The sequence below is a fragment of the Genypterus blacodes genome, unplaced genomic scaffold (genome assembly GCF_046128005.1).
Source record: "Genypterus blacodes isolate CSIRO-AG114 ecotype Tasmania unplaced genomic scaffold, CSIRO-AGI_Gbla_v1 ptg000270l_1, whole genome shotgun sequence".
NCBI lineage: Eukaryota > Metazoa > Chordata > Actinopteri > Ophidiiformes > Ophidiidae > Genypterus > Genypterus blacodes.
The window spans coordinates 69,892-93,850 of NW_027467061.1; the positions used below are offsets into that span (position 1 = coordinate 69,892).

The 23,959-nt window shown below is 42.7% G+C and overlaps 2 protein-coding genes across 8 annotated transcripts in view; one reads left to right on the forward strand and one right to left on the reverse strand.

Moving 5' to 3' along the window:
* Positions 1-160: 160 nt before the first annotated feature.
* On the reverse strand, positions 161-8,376 carry prlra (prolactin receptor a). The gene is made up of 9 exons (XM_076171796.1): positions 8,190-8,376; positions 4,984-5,062; positions 4,515-4,647; positions 3,801-3,970; positions 3,191-3,357; positions 2,385-2,526; positions 2,117-2,213; positions 1,944-2,013; positions 161-1,852 (listed from the first exon to the last, which is right to left on the reverse strand). The coding sequence occupies exons 2-9, from the start codon at positions 5,045-5,047 to the stop codon at positions 818-820; spliced, it is 1,878 nt and encodes a 625-aa protein (XP_076027911.1). The 5' UTR covers positions 5,048-5,062; positions 8,190-8,376; the 3' UTR covers positions 161-817.
* A 2,756-nt stretch (positions 8,377-11,132) lies between these two features.
* The window catches only part of nedd4l (NEDD4 like E3 ubiquitin protein ligase), a 36,209-nt gene continuing 23,382 nt past the window's right edge, over positions 11,133-23,959 (forward strand). For 4 of the 7 annotated variants that reach the window (XM_076171780.1, XM_076171781.1, XM_076171782.1 and 1 more), the window contains exons 1-5: positions 11,133-11,465; positions 13,182-13,255; positions 17,158-17,239; positions 18,895-18,933; positions 19,352-19,405. In XM_076171780.1, the coding sequence (XP_076027895.1) occupies positions 11,421-11,465; positions 13,182-13,255; positions 17,158-17,239; positions 18,895-18,933; positions 19,352-19,405 (294 nt within the window). In that variant the 5' untranslated portion in view covers positions 11,133-11,420. Of the gene's footprint in view, positions 11,466-13,181; positions 13,256-17,157; positions 17,240-18,894; positions 18,934-19,351; positions 19,406-21,738; positions 23,375-23,959 lie in introns of those variants that run through there. The other 3 variants (XM_076171777.1, XM_076171778.1, XM_076171779.1) reach the window with 1 other exon arrangement.

Here is a 23,959-nt window from a genome sequence, read left to right on the forward strand (position 1 = left end):
ACAATCCTGGCTGTTGGCTGGATCTGAGTTTTTTTCTCCCTCTGAAGCTGGATAGAACAACTCTGAGGCTGTTTCGGCCTGTGGAAACTGACTCCTGCCTGTAAGGAGTATTCAACCCAGAGTCCAGCAATAAATGGTGTAATATCATTTCACAGCTCTACTCCTTTAAGGAATGGAGTCCTTGTTAAAAATGTTGTGCATTTATTGTGGATTTCTGTATGGCTGTACAATAACAATATACAATAACACTATATTCAAGCCAAAAACGTACAATTACATTTCCTTACTCACCAGCACAGTGTGAGATCGATGCAGTAACAAATGTATTCACACTATAATAGAAACTGTGTGAAACACAGCGATATAATCCCACTTTCCTGTGAAACCACCTTGACACAAAATTGCAAATATAAAGTACTCTCAGTGCTTTGAGACAGTGGGAGGAAACATGCTTTTATAAAAATATGACAAGTAATTTGCTTACTGCCTCATATTTCACCAAAATACATTAATAATACAGTATATCATGAGAAATATACAAATTAGGTTCATAATGCAAATGTCGTGCCTGTGGAAGAGAGGAACTGTTTATAATGTATCATATAATGATTAGTGACTGCCACATTTACACAATCAATTATTCATTACTGTGATGAATAAAAAAACGTATGAGTATCAGGGGAAAATGAGGAATGAAAGTGATAATGTCTCACATGAAAAGAGGATCTAAGAGGAAATATAGCAGCAGTTTTGTGACAGCTAAAGAAGTCCTTGTTATTGTCTGGTCTCCATCTCTGTAAAGTCTCAGAGCTGCTTGTTAGACTATGGGCAGTGTGAACGCTGTGGCTGTGTCCACGTAACCACTCACTGTGGCGCTCGCCCCTCTCTGTACAGCCGCTTCACTAAGCACGCAGGACGTTGGCTTCTGGTTAGCGGTGGTGAAGCAGCTGTCTGTACCTCTGCGTGTCTCCTGGTCTTCCTGATACCACCTGTCTGGCTCTTCTTGCATCAACACCACGTCTCTTTGGAGCAGCAGCATGTTGCTACTGTCCACTGCCTTCACCTTGCTGTAGTCCTCCTCCTCTGACACCTGGGGACGGCCTGACACAACAGGCTGGAGGACCACCACGTCCTTATCGTTCACCCTCTGCACTGCAGCGTATTCTGTAGGGTGGAAAGCCGTCCACTGCACGCCGGCGACTGCTGGTTTGCGTCCAATGTTGGAGATGTTGATGTAACTGTAGGCCTGGAGCTGCTGGTGGGGCTGCGTCTGAGGGTGGAGCTCCCAGTGATTTGGTCCCAGAGCATCTTTGGTGCTGGGGCTGAGCAGGGAAGAGGTGGGTGCCGGAGGGAACAGGGTGTCGGAGAGACAGTGCTGTTTGGTCTTATGGACAGAGCTCAGCTGGACCAGGGGTCTGGAGCTGTACTGAGGCAGTGGAGAGAACACCGAGGGCCAGGTTTTTACCCTCCCATCATCCATGGCAGGGCAAGCTGCCTCCTCATGCTGCCTGCTCACGACCCCTCCCTCCCTCCACATGGTGTGGGGCGTCTGTAGCCTCTTCTGATTGCCCTCCTCCTCTTTCTGGCTCTGTTCTTCTTTATCCTCTCCAAACTTCTCCAACAGCAGAGTGCGGCTGTCGCAGCTGCCATGGCCGGAGTCGCTGTCAGACGGGGAGCTGTGGGCTTTGAAGTTGCCCTCATGCAGATCCTTGCTTTCTTTCAGCATCAGCTCCTGCTCCTCGGACACGTACACCTCTAAGTATTCCACCAGCAGGTCTTCATAGTTAGACGAGGTGGGTGGGGGGAAAGCAGGCACCACCAGCGCACTAAAGACCTCGTCAGACTTGCCGTTCTACACACAAAGAGAGATATATAAGAATTTGTAGCTGATTGAGGGAGTTTCTAAATGAATCAACATGCTGTTCTTCATGTTGCTGTTTTACCTTGAGAAGCTGATTATCAAATCCTTTGATTTTAGGACCAGGAACTGGTGGCAGAAGACAATTCTTCATACTACAAATACCAAAAAGGAATTGTGAGATGGAAGGGTCAAGTAGAGGAACTATGATACCAATAAAAAATAAAATCATTCTTAGTCTTCTAATCATTCTTTAACCTGCGACTGTTCATGTGTAGGATCCATGTGAGGATGAGGGAGATGAAGGCAGAGAACACAGTGATGAGGATCCACAGGGACTTCTCCCGGGGGAAGTCTGCAACACAAAACAACAAAACAACATGCTGGTGATTTTAGCCTGAGATCATCAATGTTGCATCTGATTTGGTTGATGCAAGATTACGTAACGTTACCCTGTTTATCCCTATTCACCATTACCTCGTGCTTACATTATATCAAGCATATTGTGACTTGTAGGATATCTTACAGTCCGGGACTTTAATGGGTGTGGTGGGACTCCATTCACTCCAAAAGCCATGATCGGGCTTACAGCGCACCTGGACCAGGTAGGTCCCACCTGAGCGCAGGCTGAAGATGTTAAACATCTTCTGCTGGCCTGCACGGTGCTCCTGGAAATAAAACACAACAACATATATGACCAACAGATCCTTCTTCTGTCCTCATTCCCCTATTAAACTTGCACGTTCATAATTTGTATTTCTCTTTCCTCTGACTGGATGAGGTATTCGTCGTCCTCCTGTATTTATACACTTTGTAATTCTTCTTCTTCCCTAAATACAGCTCTTGTTGAAACTCTGTCTCATAATTGCCTGGGGCCTTGGAGAGACTGTGTGTGATGTTGGACTAAATCCGACCTATTGCACCTCAGTCCAGCCTCCACAACTCCTCCCACTCAAGAACAGCAGACAGGATTGATAGTTGAGGAAATTATTCCCCTTGTGGAAAATGGTGGGATTTGTGTAGGGGGCGCTACCTAGACATTATAACTCTCACAGGGGACTCGGTATGTGGATGGTGATGGATGTGATGCGGATTTCAGCAAATTCTACATTGCTGAAAGTGCATTTTAAAAAGCACTCATTATCTTAGCTTCATTCTCTCTCTGAAGTTTTCAACGTGCTAAGATACTGAAATGACTCTCTGATCCAGAAACTAATTTGTCAGATATCTCTGGGTTTTACAAGGAGGTCATGGTCAACAGATAAACATGCCCTTAGCTCACGCACTTGAACCAAAGAATGATTGAACCACAGCGTGATCTGTGTATCTTACCACCCATTCCTCCTCCCCCTGGAGCTTGACGCGCAGCTCGTAGATGAGGGTGATCCAACCGGAGCGAGTGTCGGCCTTGTGCGGCGGCTCCCATGATGCGCGGAGGAAGGGCCCGTCCTTGTCCTCCATCACACCTACCGTCACGTTCTCCGGAGTGTGGGGCTGGACTGGAGAGGGAGGGGAGGGAGTGAACGTGAGCGAGAGAGGGTGTGTAGACATTCCTACGCTACTGATACAGCTTAGAATCCTCAAGGGCAAGATGATGAGATGAATCCTTAAAATATGCACATTCTTTGGATATTTCATGAAGGCAGCGTGCTGTTTCATTCTAGAACAGGACACATAAGATGAATTCCATTCCTCCATTTATTATTTACATAATGTTACAGAACATGGAGCAGACCAGCCTGAAAATATATAATTTTTATGATGTGTTTTGTTATTGATGTAGGCCTTCAAAGCAATACAAATCAATTATAAGGTCTTTTTGTAAAATAAAAGTGGGTCACAGATGCTTTGTTTCCCTTTCAGTGCACTGGATATGTGGAGTGTAGAGTAGTAGTAGTAGAGGCCTTAAATCTATGATAAATAGATGCACATGTTCCCTCACCGATGTAGACCACATCCACGTCCACCGGGTCGGAGAAGTTGCTGCCCAGCGCGTTGGTGGCCACCACGGTGATGTTGTAGTTGACCCAGATGGAAGTGTCGTTCTTGTTAAAGAAGCAGGAGTTCTCCCCCGCCGTGTGGTAGTCGGGACACTCGTACACCGTTTCAGAGCTGCAAGAGAGGGACCAGAGCAGAGTGTGAATCATGTAACTGCCTGCACCCCTGCCTGCACTAAGGGTTAGTTCATTCTTCACTCGACAGCTGTTTAATGTGTGTGTGCATGTTAGAGAACTGGGTCATGGAACAAAACATTTGGAGCCAATAACTGTAACACATAGATTGAAAGCTATTGTGCTTTTTCATCAAGCATTTTGATTTGATATGCTAAAAGTATTCACATGGAAACATAGCGACCGTCCCATCAACACTGTGGTTCAAATCCCAGCTGACTGGGAACACTAATGAGCACTTAAGAAAGTATTTGTGGATAGGAAAGACAGCAGGGCACGTGTCCTTGCTGCTGTATTCATGTCTGCTGCTGCAGTCTTGCAGTATGTTGTTGATATGGATGCAGTCAGACACTTTGAAAGATGACTAAAGTGTTGCTATGACTGAATGAGTTATTCACAACAGAATTTATCCATTGAAATAACTGTGGAAATATTTAACGTGTGGGAAATTGAAGTGGAGATGCATTAAACTGGGAGACACTGACTTTTCTTTGCGATAGTAGAGGGTGTGGGTTGTGGGCAGACCCCCATCTGAGCCAGGCTCCCACCAGCAGGTGAAGGTCTCCTTCTCAGGGGAACGGCAGCTCGTCAACTTGGGCGTCCCCGGAGGAGTGTAGCCTAAAAAACAGGCTGACATCAAACTTCTGTAATTCATCACCTGTCCACTAGCTGCCACTAGAGATTCTTGCTCCAACCACCAGTCACTTGAGTCCCAAGTGAGTTACCCAGTTCCAGTTTTGTATTCCCTAACTTTTACATCTTTTTGCCCTGTCTATACACACACATTATATATTCTTTGATTGCACTCTGCAGCAATTGTATAAATCTTTTTTTTTTAAATATTGATGATTTTGCACTGTATGATGTTCTTATACTGCCTGCACTCCCACACCACATTTAACCTGCTACTACATTTGTAGATATACTTAAATGGACTTATACAAATGGACCTACCTGATCCCTTGACTTGGGGAACGAAGAGCACCAGCAGCAGCAGCAGCTCCATGGTGCTCTTCATCGTGGCACTGCAAAGCTGTTTGCAAAAAAAGAAGAAGAAGAAGAAAAAACCAAAAGTTGTTGTAGTTTGAGAACATAATTAGTTTGAAAGTCTAGTCGTGTAGGGTGGCAGGAAAGTATATATGCTCTGTCAATAAATGACTGGATGGGGACAAAAGCCCATATTTTGTCCTTGGAAAGCTTTTTAGCAACTGCTGCTATAGAATCCTTCCTGTAGTCATTCTTTACATAAAGGATTAAGAGTCCTCTCCGTTTACAGCTGGCACATTAATGTAGCAGAACTGACTGCATAACATGGGTTCAAGCTTAGGCCTTAATGGTGATGTTTGCCTGGTGATCACATGACTCCCTATAGCCATGTGCAGATGTCAGGGCTGTGATTCTGACCTTTCACCTTGATTCCCTGTGGCAGATGGAGGGGAAAGATGGAGGAGTCATATAAATGTTTACTTTTGTAAATTGTTATTTGTGTGACACGTGTCACTTACACACACACACACACACTTTCAATCCTATGATATTCGGGTGTAAATCTTTGGACCCAAGGTGTTTTGATTATTATGATTATTATTATGTTAGGATTATTTCGAGTCAATTTGATGCATCTGAAATCTCTCATTTGGACCAGGATTCAATTCCAGACAATCACTTCTTAGTGATGTGTAATGGAACTGAAGAAGGGAATTTACTTTGCCCACACCTCGAGGCTACTGGCTGGCATCAACTCTTCTTCTTCGTCACCATGATCTGATAATTGGCATTATAGAGGATTATCTTCCTGCTGCATATAGACTTCCTACGTAAGCGCTAACCCACACAGACTAAGCTGTTAAGATGGGGGAAGCTCTGGCCAACAGCGCGCTGCTCACCTTCACAATGAAATATGAAGTCTGAATATAAACTCATGTGTTGTATGAATGCTTAGCAGGATGCCTGATGATTCAAAAAGCCTTTGCCAGGTTTCCCTCACTGATCCATAGCCCCTAATGTATAGAGTGAGACATTATAGAAACCGGTTAGTCTGTTTGTTGTTTAGCTAAGGTCTGACATCACCCTGACGAATTATTTATGTTTTCTGTAAGGTCTGGCATCACCAACTCTACAAGTGAGAAGTGGAGGTGTCAGGTAATGTGAGCCATGAGGGAAAGGTGATGGCTCCAGGCGTGTGTGGGTAACAGCTCACTTTTATGGCAAACTGAAGAAAGTCTACAGATACACATACTTTGGTATGACATGATATTGTTCTAATTTTGATACGTGTGACCGGGAATTATTGCACAGTTTGGTCGATTAGGAGATACCAGGATGCTTGTGACCGCATCAAATCCTTTATGTGTACACTGACGCAGACTAAACACTTCCTTGTACTGCAGAGACCAGTTTGATCACCAGCACTATGGGAAAGTCAAGGGCAGAGAGCAACGACAACAAACAATAACTAGAGACTTGAGTTGTAAACGTTTTACACAAGAGCTCCTAATTATTCTGGATTTGGGTTTGAAAGCGTCTGAAAGGATGAATCCTACTATTAATCTTGCTTCTTCTTTGTGACCCCTAGCCTTTCCTCTAGCGCCACCATCAGAGGCCAGAATTTCCATTTATCTTCTCTTCTCATTGAACATTCAGGCTCTCCAGGACTGAATACATTCAGTGAGTCAGTGTGTTTGGTAATCTACATATTCTAACATGACCATCAAGAATGTGAGCTTCTTAATTTGTGAACGTTTCCATTCAGGATGTTGTTGTTGTTGCGTACTATTGTGGCTTCATTATTATTCTAATCTACGCTGAACTGTATGACAGTATGGTATAGCAACTGCCCCGCATCAGACCGGAAAGTAGGAAACCCAAAGGACCGCCGGTACACAGTTGGACAGCGTCGAACAGATCTATCATAGACTGTCTGGGCGAAACCAGGAACATCATCAAACACTCCTTCCACCATAACAATAAACTTTTCACCCTCCTCCCATCCGGCAGGCGTTACAGAAGCCTCCGCTCACGCACCAGCAGGCTCAGGAAGAGTTTCTTCCACAAGGCGCTGACCCTGCTGATAAATTGATTCATTCATTGAGAGGCTACAGGATATCACGGGCAATTATTGAGGAACTGAAACTATAAAGAAGGTGACAGTACAATAACATTGAGCGATTATAAACACTATGAAAAGTCATACTGTAACACACACACACAGTACCAAAGACAGGAGCACTCACATTCACACAACACTGCATAATTACAAGTAGCCACCTACGTATATTTACCTGTATAAGGAGGTTATTGCAGCTATGCCATTATCTCACTGAGCAATACATAACTCCCACTGCAAGCTTCAACAAAAAGCTTATAAAATTCACATTTCATGAACCATAATTCACACATCACATATTTCCAAATATTCGACGTTACCAGGCACAGAATGCCACTCTTTGGTGTGTGCCCCCATGTTTGTTGCTCTGGCGCCCAACACTATAATGCCTTATTGAGTTTGCCAGCTTGGTTGTTTTGCCTCTTTCACCTCTCCTTACCCATGGCAGAGAAAGGAGTGGCAGATGAAGAGCAGGAACAATCCCATTACACTGTTGACCCTCAGCATCACTGTCTATTTACACAACAGGAATTAACCTGCCACCAGGATACATCTCCAACAACAATGCATCTGGTGCCATCATTTTACAGCCAATGGACACTTCATTGCTGCTATGGGAAACAATATATATACAGCATCACTACTATATACTGTACATCACGTATATGACTGGTCTGCTGAACTAACCACAGTACTCAAAGTAATGCCAATATTCAACAACTAAACTTCTAAATTTCATATGGAAAAGCTCAAGCTGCTGTGAACACACACACACACACACACACACAGACCAAAACCACCATGTGCAGCTTTAAAGGAACAACATAAGAAGTCGACACTGTTCTCATTTAACCACTTTGGTTCTGATAAATCAAATCAAACAAGCCTGCAACAGCACCAGGGAGCCCACCTGATCTGGACCAGAGCGGCCCCACTTCTGAGTGCTGCAGTGTGTGTGTGTGTGTGTGTGTGTGTGTGTGTGTGTGTGTGTGCGTGTGTGTGTGTGTGTGTGTGTGTGTGTGTGTGTGTGTGTGTGCATGAGTGTTTGACTTACCAGCAGCTGAGCGGAGTTTCAGTGTATACCTCGATGCATGAGTTGAGCTCTGCAGCTGACTCTGCTGTCAGCCCACACACACATTCAAACACACACACGCACTATACTGACTTGTATTACCGGATTAACGGAGCTAGCTGAGCTCGCAGCCCGACCTGCAGAGAACTCAACCCGAACCATCCTCCGCTCTGTGGTACTCAGGGGGGCGGTGCACAGGAGCCCAGCCCACGCCTAACCCCGCCCACGGCTCGGTTACCTCTGACAGACCAGGTGATGTCTTATGTTGGTCCCATTATTTGCCCACGAAAATGTGCAAATCCCAAAGCAATTATTTGTGAATATTATTTTTTTATGACTTCGTTATTCTTGCTCATTGTTCAACGACATTCTTAAATCTATAAATGCTTTTTAAAAATTCAACTGATATAGAAACTTTTAACTAACCTCCATTACCTCAATATTAAATTGTTATGTTTGCCTCTTGTAATTCTATATATATAATCTTGAATAATGCTAACAGTTGTAAATTGACAGATGTATTGAATGCATCATGTGTGTGTTATTTTGACTCCAAGTGATCCTGCAAAATTTGGCATTTGGCTAAAGATAGGCGCAACAGGGCATTTAAATATAACTGATCTAGATCCAGAGGGCAGAACCATTTTCCCATTTAAACTAATAAGTAAAGTCCCAGCTGGCTTTCTGATATGCGACACAAAATGTGTCTCAATTGACTTTCAGCAACTGCAAAGGTTTACTTACTGTGAAGCAAACTCACAATTAAATATGAACAAATATTGTAAAACACATTGTGACAGTTGGAGCATTGTGTTCTACAATGTGAATTTCCCCGTTGTGGGACGAATAAAGGATTCTTATCTTAAAACAATGTTTTTGTCTTTGATTGATTTCTCTTACTGGGAGCAGTAAACATAGAAAGGTTGTTCAATATTTGACATCTCTCTCCGCCTCTGCTCTGCTTCTCCCTGACTCACCCTGTATCTTTCCTATGTTCTGTTTTTGTGTATTAGACATCAGAATATTATATCATGCACACCCCCATTTATTTGCCTGTTGCGATTCCATGAACTGAAAGCTCATTGCAAACAACAACCAGACACATTTGACAGCGTTTGTGCTGTAATGGAACACCTTTTTTGTGAAAATTTGTAAAATGCAAATCATATTAAGGACATTTTTTAATTTTACTGCAGTTTGTGGTCAGCAACATGTGCATCAGTAATACTGATTATACTGTGGTCAGATTATGTATACTGTATACGTACTTATACAAAGATATAACATTACCATTAGCTCTAGATACTGTAGTTCTGGTGTGTCTTTTGGTGAAGTGAATTATCATGTTTGTAATTTGAAGAAAGAAAACTTGGTACATACATTTCCATTGAACACAACATTATATTGGGTGTAGTTTCAAACAAATAGGATGTAGTCCACACTCACACATACTCCCCTCCCCCACTCACTTTTAGCTCCACTTTGGAGAGATACTGTTACATAATACAACCATCTGCTCTTCAGAAGGAGTTAAAAATCCACATAGTCATCATGGTGAATTAATAAAACCACACGTTTAAACAAGGTCATACTCGATAAGACATTCTCAATAAAAATGTGTTGTTAGTATAATGTTATATTGCTGTCTGAATTTGCGCTGTTGTGTGGATTTGTTTGACATTTTAGTTTGACACCAAGCATATATGTCATTTTGCAGGCTTGTTCTTGCTTTGTTGATCATTGCTTCAAGACAAAGGAGAGCATATTCTCCCTTCAGCCAGGCCTCTCCCTCGTTGGGACAATTTTAGCGTCAGAATATTAATTTCCAAGTTATTCTTTGAAACGTTCAACAAACAACATGTGCAGTGTTCGGGCATTTGTTTATGTATCACAACAGCTGCTTGATATGGATGCAGGAGAGGCCACATTAAAGCGATAATTGTTACACAGGGACATCTAGCGGCACAGGTTGGTACTGGTTAGCCGGGCTACCTGAGCGGAGGATAAATTACACTCCTATTCAAGATACGACAGCGCAGTAACCTAGACTAACTATTAAAATTGCAGCTTATATTAACGGTTAACTGGTAGGAGTCTAGAAATGTATTCGTTACAGTACCAGAATAGAAAGAATGGAATACTTGACATCTTTGCGGATTTTCCTCTGCGCTCAACAGTATGGTGGTTACCGTAGTAAACCTCTAGAGGGCAGCATAGGACAAGAAACAAGAAACAAATCACTTCATACATAGAATTTGACCTCAGACGCGTACCGAATTGACGACAAATATAAAGGAATTAATGAATCAATTCATCAACCATTCCAGTAAAACCCAAACAAAGTCATTTTAATGTTAATTTTCATTTGTTCCATTATTCAAAATAATTACTGGTTAAGTATTTAGATACCTCCGCATCTATGCCTGTCTCAATTATGTTCCTTGTTCGGCTAACTTTAAGAAAATAAGTCGCTTGTCATTAAATCTCAATAAGAATCAGTAGTTTTGATGTAAAGTCTAGCTCTGTCCACGGCGCGTGTGATTGGCTGTTTGGCACACCCCGCCCCTCTATGCGAAGGCGCCTCGGGCAGGATCGTGATGACCAAAGGAGGTGGATATGATAATCACCTTTACGGTAGCTGACACAATACAGCTCAGAATGAAGCTGTTAGCTGTTGCTGACAACTGAAACCAATATTCCCTGATAATGTTAATCTTACTTCGTGAGCTAGAACCTCACACTCCATGAACAAAAAAAAACACAAACAAGACTCCTGCTCCACGCCCTCTGCTTGTTTTATTGGCCAGCGAGGTGGTTGGAGGTATTCCCGATATAAGTGATTGGTCAAAACAAATGTCAATCACGTGTAAGGGGCATGTGATTGGCTAAGGCGGTAGGAGGAAGTCAACTGTCACATCGTTTTGAGGATAAGCTCGGAGTTGACAAAAGCGAGCTGTGTGTCTATCGGAACAATTTGGGTGCAGTTTTTAATTACAAAGTTGTATTCTGAACAGGCTGTATCGGCAGGGATTACGCTATCTGGCTGCCGACCACAACATTGAGCCGCGCCGTGCCGAGGACTTGCTCTTACCCGGGGACTTGACCACCACTGCACGACAGAGAGGAGGGAAGTGGGACTTTATTGTTCAAGGCTAGCTAGCTAGCTTCACCAAGCGGGTCGTTTTTGTGTGTACAGCGTGGACCGCAGGCTATATGGCTACGAATCTCGAGCCAATATATGGCCTTTCAGAAGATGAGGTAAGCGACAACCATAACTATGTTTTGTTAGAAAGCCAGGCAGACAGGGAGGGGAAGGTGTCCCTCACAAGCCAAATGGCTACCGTCAACGTTAGCGCGATAGTCAAGCTAACGAGCAAGCCCACACCAGTGCCAACATTCCGTAGTAACGTTAAGGCAGCTGTCAACTTCTACCTCCATTATTCTCACTGGTAACTTTATCTCAACCGTCACAATAATCAACAAGTCAATCCAGCTAAGCCATCTGAACAAACTGACTATTAATAAATGTATGAACGACTTGTAGCTCGACCGGCACGTTAAACTTGAAGCGTTATTGTTCAGAATACCTGTGGGGCTGTTGGCGTTAGAAATTGGCGTTTTAGTTGGGGTGTGGTGTGGTGGAAGTGTGCATTACAGCCTGGAACACGACCCGGGGATGTTTCGTGGTTAAGGTATGTGCCGCCATACGTCCTTACAGGAGTTAAGATGCACCTTAGGTCAAATGTCAAAGGCTTTGTTGCCTTAGATACGCAGAGGAATACTGCCTTTACCTTTAAAGCAGCACTGGTTATTGTGTGAACTTGGGTGTGCAGATAGACGGTCATAAGAACGGTATTAAGTGAAAAAATGTTGGTGACTGCTTCCGATTGATCAACCCTCTCACCTTTATCCTTAATGTAGTGAGGTTTTGAAGGGGGATAACCTGGAGGGATGACCGAGAGTAGTTCGTTCGGTTGTTGTTTCTGGTGTCTTGTAGGGATAAATAGGGGGCGTGTCCATGGTCCGGTGTGTTTACAGTAGTGACGTACAGGTTGCACGGCAGGTTTGTAATCTCTACAAGGGATTGAATTAAACCCAGCGCACATTACACTGCATGTTCTGTGTTGTTTTTCCTTGACCCGTGTCTGCATAGATGCACAGTCCAAATCAGCCAATGCCCGATTGAAATTTAACTGAAACACTTATTATATTTTTAAAATTAAATCCGGCCAGGCAATCATATGACTTATTAATCAGACTCATTTCAATTGGTTAGTCAGTGTATCAGACCAGTATTGTTGTTTGTTTTGCTCTCTGACTAATGGGATAGCTCCTATGACTAATAGAGGCTGAGGCATGGTTATGACAACATCCTATAAATTGCAATTGGGACTTGGAAATGGTTGACTAGTGTTATGGTTGCTCTCACCGTCTAATACAAACCTGCAACAACAACATTTTGTACTGTTTAAGGTCCATATTCTGTAAGACAAATGTATCAAACATTCAATAATATTACATCCTATCAACAGGGCTGAGGTGTACTTTAACAGCTGGGTATGTGTGGATTCCTGACCCTCTGCATTGCTCCATTGTGTAATTAAATTAGGAAAGAGGAAGAAGGAACAGGGATACCCATCTCAGTAAGACTGTTGTAAGGTCATGCAGGTCCATACAGCTTGGAATGCAGTATTTGGTGTATTGTTTTTCTCTGCACAAGTTCACCGCAGCCACCCAGGGCCTGCCTGATATTATCTCATACCAGCTCCTAAATGGTGTGTTCACCCACTTGTAAGATAGACTGAAAGCTTTTCCGTAGCACTTATTCCTAGTCGGGTCAGGGATATTAATTTATAAAAGCAGATCAGACCTCCCAGCAGCTTCAGATATTTGACACGGCTTAATTGTGTTATTAAGAGATTGTTTTTCCACAAGTTTAATCAAATGTCTCAATCTTTATTTATTTTTTTCTAGACTGAAACGAGAGTGCTACGCGTCAAAGTCATTGCCGGCATCGACTTGGCAAAGAAAGACATCATCGGAGCCAGGTGAGCATCATTTTTCAGAGATACCCTTGTAGTTGCACAGTTAGTGCTATTACATGGTTCTTTAGACTGACTGTTTGGACAGTGGGAATCTGGTGTAATGCTTTCTGCAGAGATTGGCTACATGCACTGTTGTCTTTACTCCAAGCAGAAATGTTCTTTTCACTCCTCACACTTGTACTTCCACCTTGATCCATGATAATTGTGTAACTCCTCCTGTTGGCTATAGTGGAAATCTGTAAAGGCAATATTTCCTGTAGCCTTTTTATTGATCTATGTAAGGACAACTAACTTCTATCACTTCTTCATCAAATGTATGCATAACTCTGCTGCTTTGATGTGATATCTGATGAAGTATGCTTAACTTAACAACACTGTCATCATCAAGTTTTTTTTTGGTGTGTAGACGTGTGTGTCGTCAGCCTGTTTTGGACACGTTGTCCCTGAGTTTTTATGCTCTAAACATTATGTTATATTTATACCGAATTGAAGCCATCCAGGTGTGGATATACATGCAAGTCTCATCTACATCACTTGTATCACAATGTCACAATAGTCAGGACAACTGTCAGGATCAAGCTCAAGAAGGAACAGGGCAAAGATGCTTTAGTTGTGTCTTTTACCAAGAGTCTGCTTCAGTCTGTCCCTTCAACTGGGCGGTACAGCGTTAAGCACCTTCCCCACATTCTTTTTATGCGTAAGACCTTGAACTTTGTGTTAATCAGTGATTAGCTAACTGCCTTTGTTATTCTTCTGACGCCTCACTTGCTTTCTGATCACAGTTTTTCCAGCTAAAATCACTTGATTAATAATTACACATACAATAAGTGTGGGAAAACACACTTTATACAGTCATTTAAAAGGTTAAACCTTAGCTTAAGCCTGATCAACATCATGGTCATGGGATTGTTGTCTGATGCTGCACCACGCTCCCACGTTTGTGATTCTTGAAGGAAATGTAACCTGCTGTTATCACAACGTTTATGTGACATTGTGCAATGTCCTGTTTGTGATATTGGACTTAAATTCCAGGTTATCCTATTATTTTTGCATGGCTTAGCAGTATGGCCCCGGTCCTCTGAATGTTAATTATCTACATTTTTGTATTCATAGTGCAAGAACGACACTGTTATCAATTAATAATGCAAATAGTTGCACTCTTCCAAATCCAGTATTCTTTTAATGTAACAAATACTTCCATCAATGCAAATTACTATTATGTCTTGGGCTTCCAGATGATGTGTGATATCTGTACTTATGCAGTGGGTTTTCAATGCATTCTTGATTTTCTCAGAGAACACTACATTCTTTCTTGAAAGCAAATTCTTGGGAGGATACACTTGAGTTTCCAGGTCACCCTGATAGTCATGCCATTGGCCTGCAAAAGTGTACCAAAATACCTGAATAAGTAGGTAGCAATTGAAGTGCAAGGTATTGGTGCTAATGTGTTGTCAAACCTGTCTTTTTTGATGGCTCCTTCTCACATGTCTTCAGGCAGAGTTTAAATGTATTGCCTAATGTCATAGACTGCTCATTAATAACATCAATGGTGATAACAGTAATAGTTTAGATGATACAGTATCCTTTTGCTGCTTTCATGAACACACAATCAATGCTTCTATCCTTGTGAGTGTAATAGGAAACGGTTGTGTTCATTTTAAATGCAGGCAGTGTCTTGCTGATTCCACCCTGGCTCACATAACCCTCACCCAAATTTTAATATGTGCTCGACACTGTAACTGCCATTGTTCGTGGCCATGCTTTGTGTCAGAGCTGTGAGAAAGCCGACATTGTCAGACATGTTTAGCGCTGTGTTAGTGCCACCCTGATGCCCTGATGGCAGGACATCTCCAGCTGTAATGTCAGGAAGAAGCACTGAATGAGCTCTCCCTGCCTGGCTGGCTGGCTGGCGTCCACAGGAGAGTGCTGACTTGGCACTCTCTCACCTCGCAAGATGCTCAGACAGTGCCGACTTGTTCTGTTCATCTTTTTGCTCCAAAGCCTTTCCTGTTGCTGCTCTATTCTCTCTCTCTCTACTTTGTTGTATTGTGTCGTGCTCTGTTATTTTGGATTGAATGAAACACCCTGAGGTTTTGTCTTTGTTGCTGTTCCTGTGAGGTGTCGATAGATAGAAACTTGAGGAACTCGCATGCAATCAAACAATAAATAGACGGAGTGGCCATTTGATTCCAGTGACCAGCCGTAGCTTTCATCTCCCAATGTTGACCCGAGGTGGCCTATCCCTCACTAGGAGTATTGTTGATAGAGGGAAGGAGACAAGAAGGAGTCTCAGTCTAGCCAGCAAACAGTAGGCCCATTGTTTTTATTTAGTCACAACACATCACAGAACCACATCAACATGCTATTAGAGCCAGTGGGGTTCCTGTCTATGTAAATGAGCAATCCATTTTCCGTAGGGTCCGTTTTCCCGACAATTTTGTGTGGCTTTTCAAAATTTCCCATTCATTTCTCACATCCTCTTCTTTGGCTCCCTCTCAGCTGCTTTCAGACTATAAGGCTGCGCTCAGACTGGCACGCCTGATCTAATTTTGAGCCGTACTGATACTGAAATCGGATTCAATTTATCAAGTCTAGACAAAATCTAATCACATTTAAACCTTAAGTAGCCCTACTGATGTTTTGGAATAGCATTGAGAAGATTACTTGATTTATTGAGCTACAGAAAATTCATCAACCACCGAAATAATTGCTGTGAGATTTGCAACTTTTGAGATTGACACTTACTGCCCGGTTTACCCAGGAAGCAAAAAACATATTTACATAGTTAGCATCACAGAGTGCAGACAGTGAGAGGAACACATTACTAGCAGTCCTAAATGTAACATGCATCATTATGTAAGGAAACAATAGGTTCTAGATATCTTCAAGGGATTTGTTATCCATGGTTGTTCCTTCCCTTACACTGAAATCCGATGATTATAGCTGTGTGTGTGGGTGTGCGTGAAAGTAGTTTTTTTAAGGGAGTGTGTGAAAGGTTAGTATCTGACACTGTGCCAAGGGTTGCTGTTAGGACTTCTATCAGCACAGTAATTGGTAATGAAAATTGCAGCTCTGCCTCTCCCCAACGTTCTCCAGAGATTTCTCCCTTGTCAGCACCTTCAAATAAACAACACGGCTATTTTTAAGTAGCACAGTAACAGACTCACTGCTTGATAGTTGTTCGGCTCACCTCAAAACTGTTTTGCAGCGGCTATTTTTAGCACAATGTTTTGTCAATAAGACATTACAGCCTTATCGCACAATACCCAAATGCAAGCAGTTTTTATCTGCTGGGTTGTCCATGACAGGTTCAGCTTTCACTTCTGGGAACAAACTGGTTGTTAGGATGTAGCCTAGCAGTATGAATAGTTGTGCTTGTAGTTAATTTGATGTCAGTTTGGAATAGAACAACATTACAACATAGGGACAATAGTTGCATAATGTGTTATCATACAGATAAGGATTCCTTTGTGGTATACTCAGTATTAGGCTTAAAAATAAATCAGAAATGTACCAAATAAGTTCAAAGTTCAAGAGGCTGAACAACCATGAGAATATCTTAATGGTGTATTTGATATTGATATAAATACAGACTTATGCCGATGTGTTGAAATACTTTGTGCTCCCTTGTATCCTATATATACTACATAAGATATCAATTCTTCAACCTATGAACAAAGCAGAAGTAATTCTCCCACACAATCCCACGGGTCTCCTCTGGATGCTTCATGAGATTGAAAGTCCTGTTTACTTATTCTTCACGTGTGGGATGTAGGTGTGGACATGTGTTGTACAGCTTATTGTTCATAAACAGGATATATGTTTGCATTAGGGTTGTTGATGGCAATTTGGAGGACTGCAAATGCCCTGATCACTCTTTTCCCCCTCTGTGTCTGTCTCTACAGCGATCCCTATGTCAAACTATCACTCTATGTTGCGGATGAAAACAGAGAGCTCGCCTTAGCCCAAACCAAAACTATTAAAAAGGTGAGTATGACCTTCAACAGTGGCTTTAATGCTGATGAGATCTGTATCACACTGCTGCTATTTCCTGTGTTTTACGTGAACCCCTGGCTCTCAGTTCAAACCCTAATGAGCTTTGGTGTGATTGTGTTGCATCAGAAAGACCACCCTCCTCCATAATCTCCTTCCACACCACTCCTTTATACTGTACAGTCCTTTCAAAAGCAATTTGTCACTCGCAAGCTATGTTCACACTTATTTTAAATTGCATTGCTGAGGTCACTGGCTCCTCTGAAACGCCTAGGTAGGGATAGTTATATATATGTCTAGAATAGAGGGAAACCACTGGAAGGCACTAGAAGGCAGTGCTAGACAAAATTCTGTGATTTCCCCCCACTGGTCTCATGTGGGGCGGAGGTCTGTTCTCACCAGGGGGAGCCATTTCGTGCAATTGGGGAACCTTGACTCCAAAAAACATTTGGGAATCATTTAGAGAGAGCTGCAATTTAGAACAGAATATCCATATTCATCATTGCTGTTGTATAATGGTAAGAGCATGGTTTGAATTACCATTAAATTCTAAAGTGTTCAGCAGGTCTTATTCACTGGCCAAGGCTGAGTTTTGTATGAAAATATTTAATATGCAAGACTGAGACCTCAGTGAAAATGGTTAGTTCTGAGTTGCATTGACATAAGCTACTTTTATCTTGACCTTTTGTCGCTCAATATTGAACTTGAATCAACTTGGCTCTAAGAAGCTTGTCGGTCCTTTTGTAAACATCTCCTTTGCCGCTAGTTTAGGTCAGCTAACTGCCAGCGAAACCCTCTGCTGGAGTCGGCCAGTTCAAGCAGTCATGCAGGCAGACATATGCTGCCAGTGGCCAGGCTTGCCTTATAGGATATAAATAGCTGACAATGCACTGCTATGTGGAGCAGAAAAGGAAGCATCAGTGCTCGGCCCCACTATTGGCTCTGTGTCTTTAAAGTGGGCCACCTTTGATGGCATCTTTGTTGAAGCTAAGAGTGTGGCTGAAAGACGAATGAACACAGTGGCAAACATGGTTAAATAATTGCATGTCAGAAACTAATATCATCCAAGTGGCATTTAGCTTTTTGTCCTACTATTATCTATTAGCTCGTTTTGTAATATTATGTACGAACTATTAGTGGTTCATTATCATTCGTCATCATTATCATATTTGTCGTGTCATGGTCAGGTTGGCTCACATCTAATTCCAGTGTCGCAACATTTTTTAAAACTTTGTCGTTGCTGTAAAATGTTGTGTGTTTATTAACCAGAGAGACTTGTGAGAAAAAGTCTGTTTTGGCATTCAAGTGTTTGCTTTATTTCAATAACCAGTGGCATTTTAGTGAGAACTATCACTCAGGTCTCAGACTCATAAAATATCAAATGAGTGAGGCGGAAGGAGACGGGCAGGGCAACACCTCATAGCTGTTGATTTAGTGACTCATGTCAATCATTGGTCCATGTTGCAAGCTACAAATGACCCCTTAACAATATGAGAAGATAATTTAAGTGCAAGATGGAGGCTAAAGACGATACTTCTCCCCTCTGTCTTAGATTGCTTCAAATGTCTGTTTTTTTGTGGTGTAGCCAATGTTGCTGTTATAAATAGTAAATTTAGAGTAACCATGTCTGTACTTTGTGCCTTTTGCAGACACTTAATCCCAAATGGAATGAAGAGTTCTACTTCAGAGTGAGTTCACTTTTTATATTCATACCTTTTCTTCCCTGTATCCTCCAATGCAACCGTCTGTTATTGCACTTGTTTACCCTAGAGTGGTAGTGTTAGAGTTGTTAATCTTTAGTTGCAGTTACACTGAGAGCTAAGTCCCACCTCCTCCACCATTGCTATGAAACTTTACAAGCCTAGCCACAGGCATATGCTTACTCCCTACTGGTTATTTATAAAGGAATTATACTTCAGTTCTATGTTATAGTGATTAGAGCGTTACGTCTTTGCCACAGTACCTGGGAAGTTGTAGATTATTGTGACATAAAAGCAAGCACGCAGTTACCTAGTAAGCGCTTGTAAATCTGTATCGGCTTTGTATGCTGCATAATCGCTGAATAAATGCTTTAACATCTCCTGTGTGATTTCAATGTCAACGCAGGTGTGTCCTCAGAATCACAGGCTGCTCTTTGAGGTGTTTGATGAAAACAGACTGGTAAGATCCTCACTTAATAACCTCTAACTCCTTCTCCACCTCATTCCCTCTGCATATCACACATTATCTTCGAGTTACGTCTGTCATGTGTTGGCCTACTTCATCAGCAGTTAATTATCATTGATCTATGCATGGAATTTGTTGTGTTTCTTAATGTTATTCATTTATAAAGACATATTTTGTCATGTATGCTTTTCTGATGATACTTAACAGCACCAGGTTCTTTGAGAGCTCAGCATATCAGTTATATCAGTAAAGAATTCAATTCTAATTCAAGCCCAAGTAATATATTGCCATGCAATGAGGAAGCTTGGACTGGAGCAGTATCTTTATCTTCAATATCTGCAAATATCCACACAAAACAAGAGATCAGCTTTAAGACTGTACTCCGTTTATGTCAAATTCTCTGTCAAGTTCCCCAACCATAGTTTCCTTGAGTTGTGAAATTAAGCCTGCTGTAGGCTTTCAGTTGCCATGACGACTATATCAAAAGTCTGCATAATGTCAATTGCTGTAGAAAGAAAAAGAAATTACATCATTTCATGCCTTTCATCAAGGCATGTATTTTAAGGTATATGTACAGTTAGTGTTCCCTGAAGAGGGTAAAGATGCTCAGTGGCATCAGTGGCTTTAGTCTACTGCGTTTGTAGTTAGAGACCAAAATATTTGCACTGTTGTCTGACAGACTGATGTCTTCCCGGTTTTTAAAAGACGATAAACATCATGTCCTGTACTTGGAGATCAAAAAAAGTGCAGAATGGTGGATTTATGATTGTACTCAGGTGCTTTCATTGTGCACTGTTTATATGCTGATATAATCCGTGCACACCCCAGTGTTTATTGTTTTTGCGTGATCTACATGCCCCTGCTCCTAAGACAACTGCAGATCTCATCTCCCTCAGTACTGGAGTGTAGAAGAAATGAAAGAAGAAGGCACCACACAGGCATCCTGAAGCCCAGTCATCTCCTTATAAGTCTGAGGTGCTTGTCTGTGTGGAGGTCCATGCCAAAGCAGCTCCCCCACCTCTGGCCAGTAGTTCTCGAAACAGGGCTGTTCGTCCTCTTGCATGCGTAAATTAATGTTTTATTTGTGAGAAGGGATGGCTGAATGAAACTTAAGTTTATCGCTCTTGTCATGCATTATAGTTTAGTTATGTGAACTTGTAGGAATACTAATTCTCTGGTTAAACAAAATGTCAGTCAGTGTAAGTGCCAATGTATTGAATTGTTGCAGTTCCACAGATAAGGTAAGAGAGGAATAGTCTGACTCTACTGTGTAGTACTTTGTTTGTAGCAGGCATGTTATGTCATTTGGAAAGCTGGGCTTACTGCCATCGGACCACACATTGGCATTTAAGATTTTCTACAGAACATTTTGCATAACATTTCACGCACATTTATTGACTGTGCCTCACACTGTAGGCAGTGTCTCATCACTAAGTGTAACTGGCAGCTAAACTATGATTTTCCCATCCACTGCAATCTTCTCCTTTCTGCCTTTTCTCTGCCTCCACTCAGTATTGCCTCTTTCTCTTGATACCCTGTTGTTCACAGGCCAGCACTCTTCTTTTTTTGTTGCTTTTGTTGTCTTTTTTGCCTCTGTGCTCCACTGTCACTGGTTGAGTTGCTACATTGTTGGTGCTTGTTTTTTTAGATGAAGATTGACAGTGGGTCTAAGCAGTTTCAGAGTTTGGAACAAAGCAGCCATAGATTTTAACAGAGGGCTTCTTGTAGAGGACAATTCATAGTTTTACATTTCATATTAATCTATCAGTCTGACGGAAGCACAAAGTTTTAATCCATCACGATTATTATCTGTTTTAAATTTTCCTGTCCATACCATATTATATCCTGGACTACATGACAATACTGGTTTCAAGTCAAGTTTAAAAATAGACCAAGCATGCAGAAAATAACTTAAGGGATCTCAAAAATATGAGGCATAAGACGTCTACCACACATGCAGAAAGGAGAATGTTCATAACGGTGTGTAGTGCTCTCGTATTTAAGATAGTCATCTGACACCAGATAGCTATCTGACACTTAATATGTTGGGAAACCCCTGGCAGGGCAAAACCAGTACCAGTTGGTAATTTGTTTGTCAAGGAAGTTGTTTAGTGCTTCTAGAAGAAACACACTAGGTTAGTTCAGGCAGCAGTTGCAGGCTTGGGAATTATGCTTGTAATATGTGAACAGGTGAGCGCACAGGCATTGAAGAGATGTCAGGAGACGACGAAATCGGGAAGAGAGCGGTAGGTAGGATGTGTTTGGTGCTCATTTGGCACTTGAGGGCAGCATGGGGTTGTAACAGGAGATGGTGGGGACATCATGTAGTCACATGACTTGCAGGCAGCCCACTGTCACCTCGGAGACCAGGAGCGCTGGCCACTCTTATCCAATCATGTCAGGAATGCTGACCGTCACTCAGCTTAGGCTATTTCTGCTGTCTGTCGCTAGTGCTTGGTAGTGCTAAGAGTTTGGCGTACAGAGATCCTCCTTTTTTTGTTTCTCCCTCTTCCCCCCTCACCCTTGCTCTCCTGGCTCCACTCTATTTAGCGTGTAAAGTTGTCAGGGCTTGTGCAGTGCCTGTTCAGTCTTTTTTGTTTTTTTTTGTTATGAGTTTGCGGTTCTTCTTTCCTCCATACAGTTTACTGTGGGTAGGAAAGTTGTGGGAGCGATTCAAAGAGGGTGGAGGGAGAGAAAGACGAGAGAGAGTGGAAGAAGAAAGGGGATCAGTGTGCTAACCAGCCAAAGGAGAGAAGTGGGCGACAGTAAGAGACGGAGACAGAAGCCAGAAGGAATAACCAAACACCCAGAGAAGGAGAGAGAAAGGAAGCTGTGGGACTTGAGGTGGAAATGGCACAACGTCTGCGTCTGTACTTTGGTTCAGGTCGAAGTAACACAGCCCCTGAACTGGAGGTAGTGGAAGGAGATTCTGTGGAGCGGCGGAGAGGCAGTGATGTGGCAATGACATTCCGCATGCAGCCACCTCCAGGATCGAGGCCATCTCAAGAGCCAGCTGCGCAGCAGTTCCCACCTAGGGCTTACGGTTTGCGATCAGAGCCTTCACTAAAACGGAGCTCCTCCATGTTCATACCCCAGCTTACACCTTCTGCTGAGCCACGACCTACCAAGAGCTCCTCCATGCACATCTCCTTACAGCGCTCCAGTGGACAAGGCAATGGAGAGTCAAGTGGACGTGCTGATGATACCCCGCCACCCTACACTCCTCCAGGTCCTGCTCCTGCATATTCTGAAGCACTTTTCCAAGCGGACCTTCCGCAGCAACCACCTCCTCCATACCACAGCCCAGATTCTTTGTGTTCGGACTTTTTTCTTACGGAGCCAGAGTTGCCTAAACGCAGGGTCTTCAGTATCGGCTCCAATGGCCATGTTGTGTATGATAGAGGCCAACCTGGAATCAGTGTTGGTGGGATTTGTATCCAGAGGAATTCTTCTGATGGTTCTGACAAACAGCAAGTCCGAATACTCCCTTATGGAGGTGCGGGCTGGTCTGTTCAGCAGCCGAGCTTGGACCAGTGCTCGGCTGTTAATGGTGGAACACAGAGACTAGTGTTTCAGCTCCAGAAGAATCAGAGTCAATACCAGAGCCAGGAGAGGCAACAGGCTGATTTACCAGAGGAAGAATGCACACATGTTGGCATTGCTGGCCTAAGGGGTAGCCGTGTTGTGAGATACCCTAAGATTCGTCTAGAGAGAGACCTGTCCCAGCAAGGACTACCCGTGGAGAATCAACACCAATCTGGTGAAGAGGGTGAACATATAGACAACCAAACAGACCTGGATGTACAGAGAATTGAAGGAAGAAATGGATCTAATGGTTGCACTTTTAAAATCCGTGGCGATGCTCCCAGAAGGCAGCCACATTTCAAGATATACTTTACTTCAGGCAGAGGTGGAGATCAGGATGCGAGCCTTGGCGCTGACTCCTCGAGGAATAATTCCAAGGTAACGATGAATGTTGGAAAACTTTAGTAGCGTTTCTCCTAAAGGTTTGGTGAGGGAGTTTTACAGTGGCAAAGTTTTCCCATCGACTCTCTTGGAATTTTAAAGTCACCCTGCAGTATCGTGTGCAGTGAAAGGTTTAGCCCTAGTTTGAAAGAAATCAATGTGTGAATGCTTTTTTAAGGGGAAAGGGCGGCTGTCTCATCTTGCTCACAATTGGATGAGTACATAATACCTTGGTTACTTGTGGCCAACAGAGGGGGGGGGGGGGCTTCCTGGAGGGCTAAATTGAACTGAACCTAATTTAGCTCCACATCTTAAGGAAACTTCACAGGATATCTGCAGTATTCCACACAGTGTGTTATTTGTTGAAGTTGTTACGTCTTTAACTTAATTGATTCCAGTCCAGATGAGGACGGCTGTGTGTGTGTGTGTGTGATAGTGCAGGAAGAGGGTGGTGACATGCTGGGAAGTGAAAGCACAGAGTTGTTTGTTGAGCTAAAATCCCACTGATGGGATTTCTATCTCTTCAGGACAACGGTTAATTCAAACACATCAGCCAATTTACAGTAATGAAGGGAAAACAGG

Bases quoted from the DNA above. Each gene is read 5' to 3' on its own strand.
- prlra (XM_076171796.1), bottom strand. From the start codon at position 5,047: ATGAAGAGCACCATGGAGCTGCTGCTGCTGCTGGTGCTCTTCGTTCCC. The intron at 3,971-4,514 runs GTCAGTGTCTCC...CCTCTCTTGCAG, and splicing joins CTCTACTATCGCAAAGAAAA to CTCTGAAACGGTGTACGAGT. The intron at 2,527-3,190 runs GTAAGATACACA...TTTTATTTCCAG, and splicing joins AGGGGGAGGAGGAATGGGTG to GAGCACCGTGCAGGCCAGCA.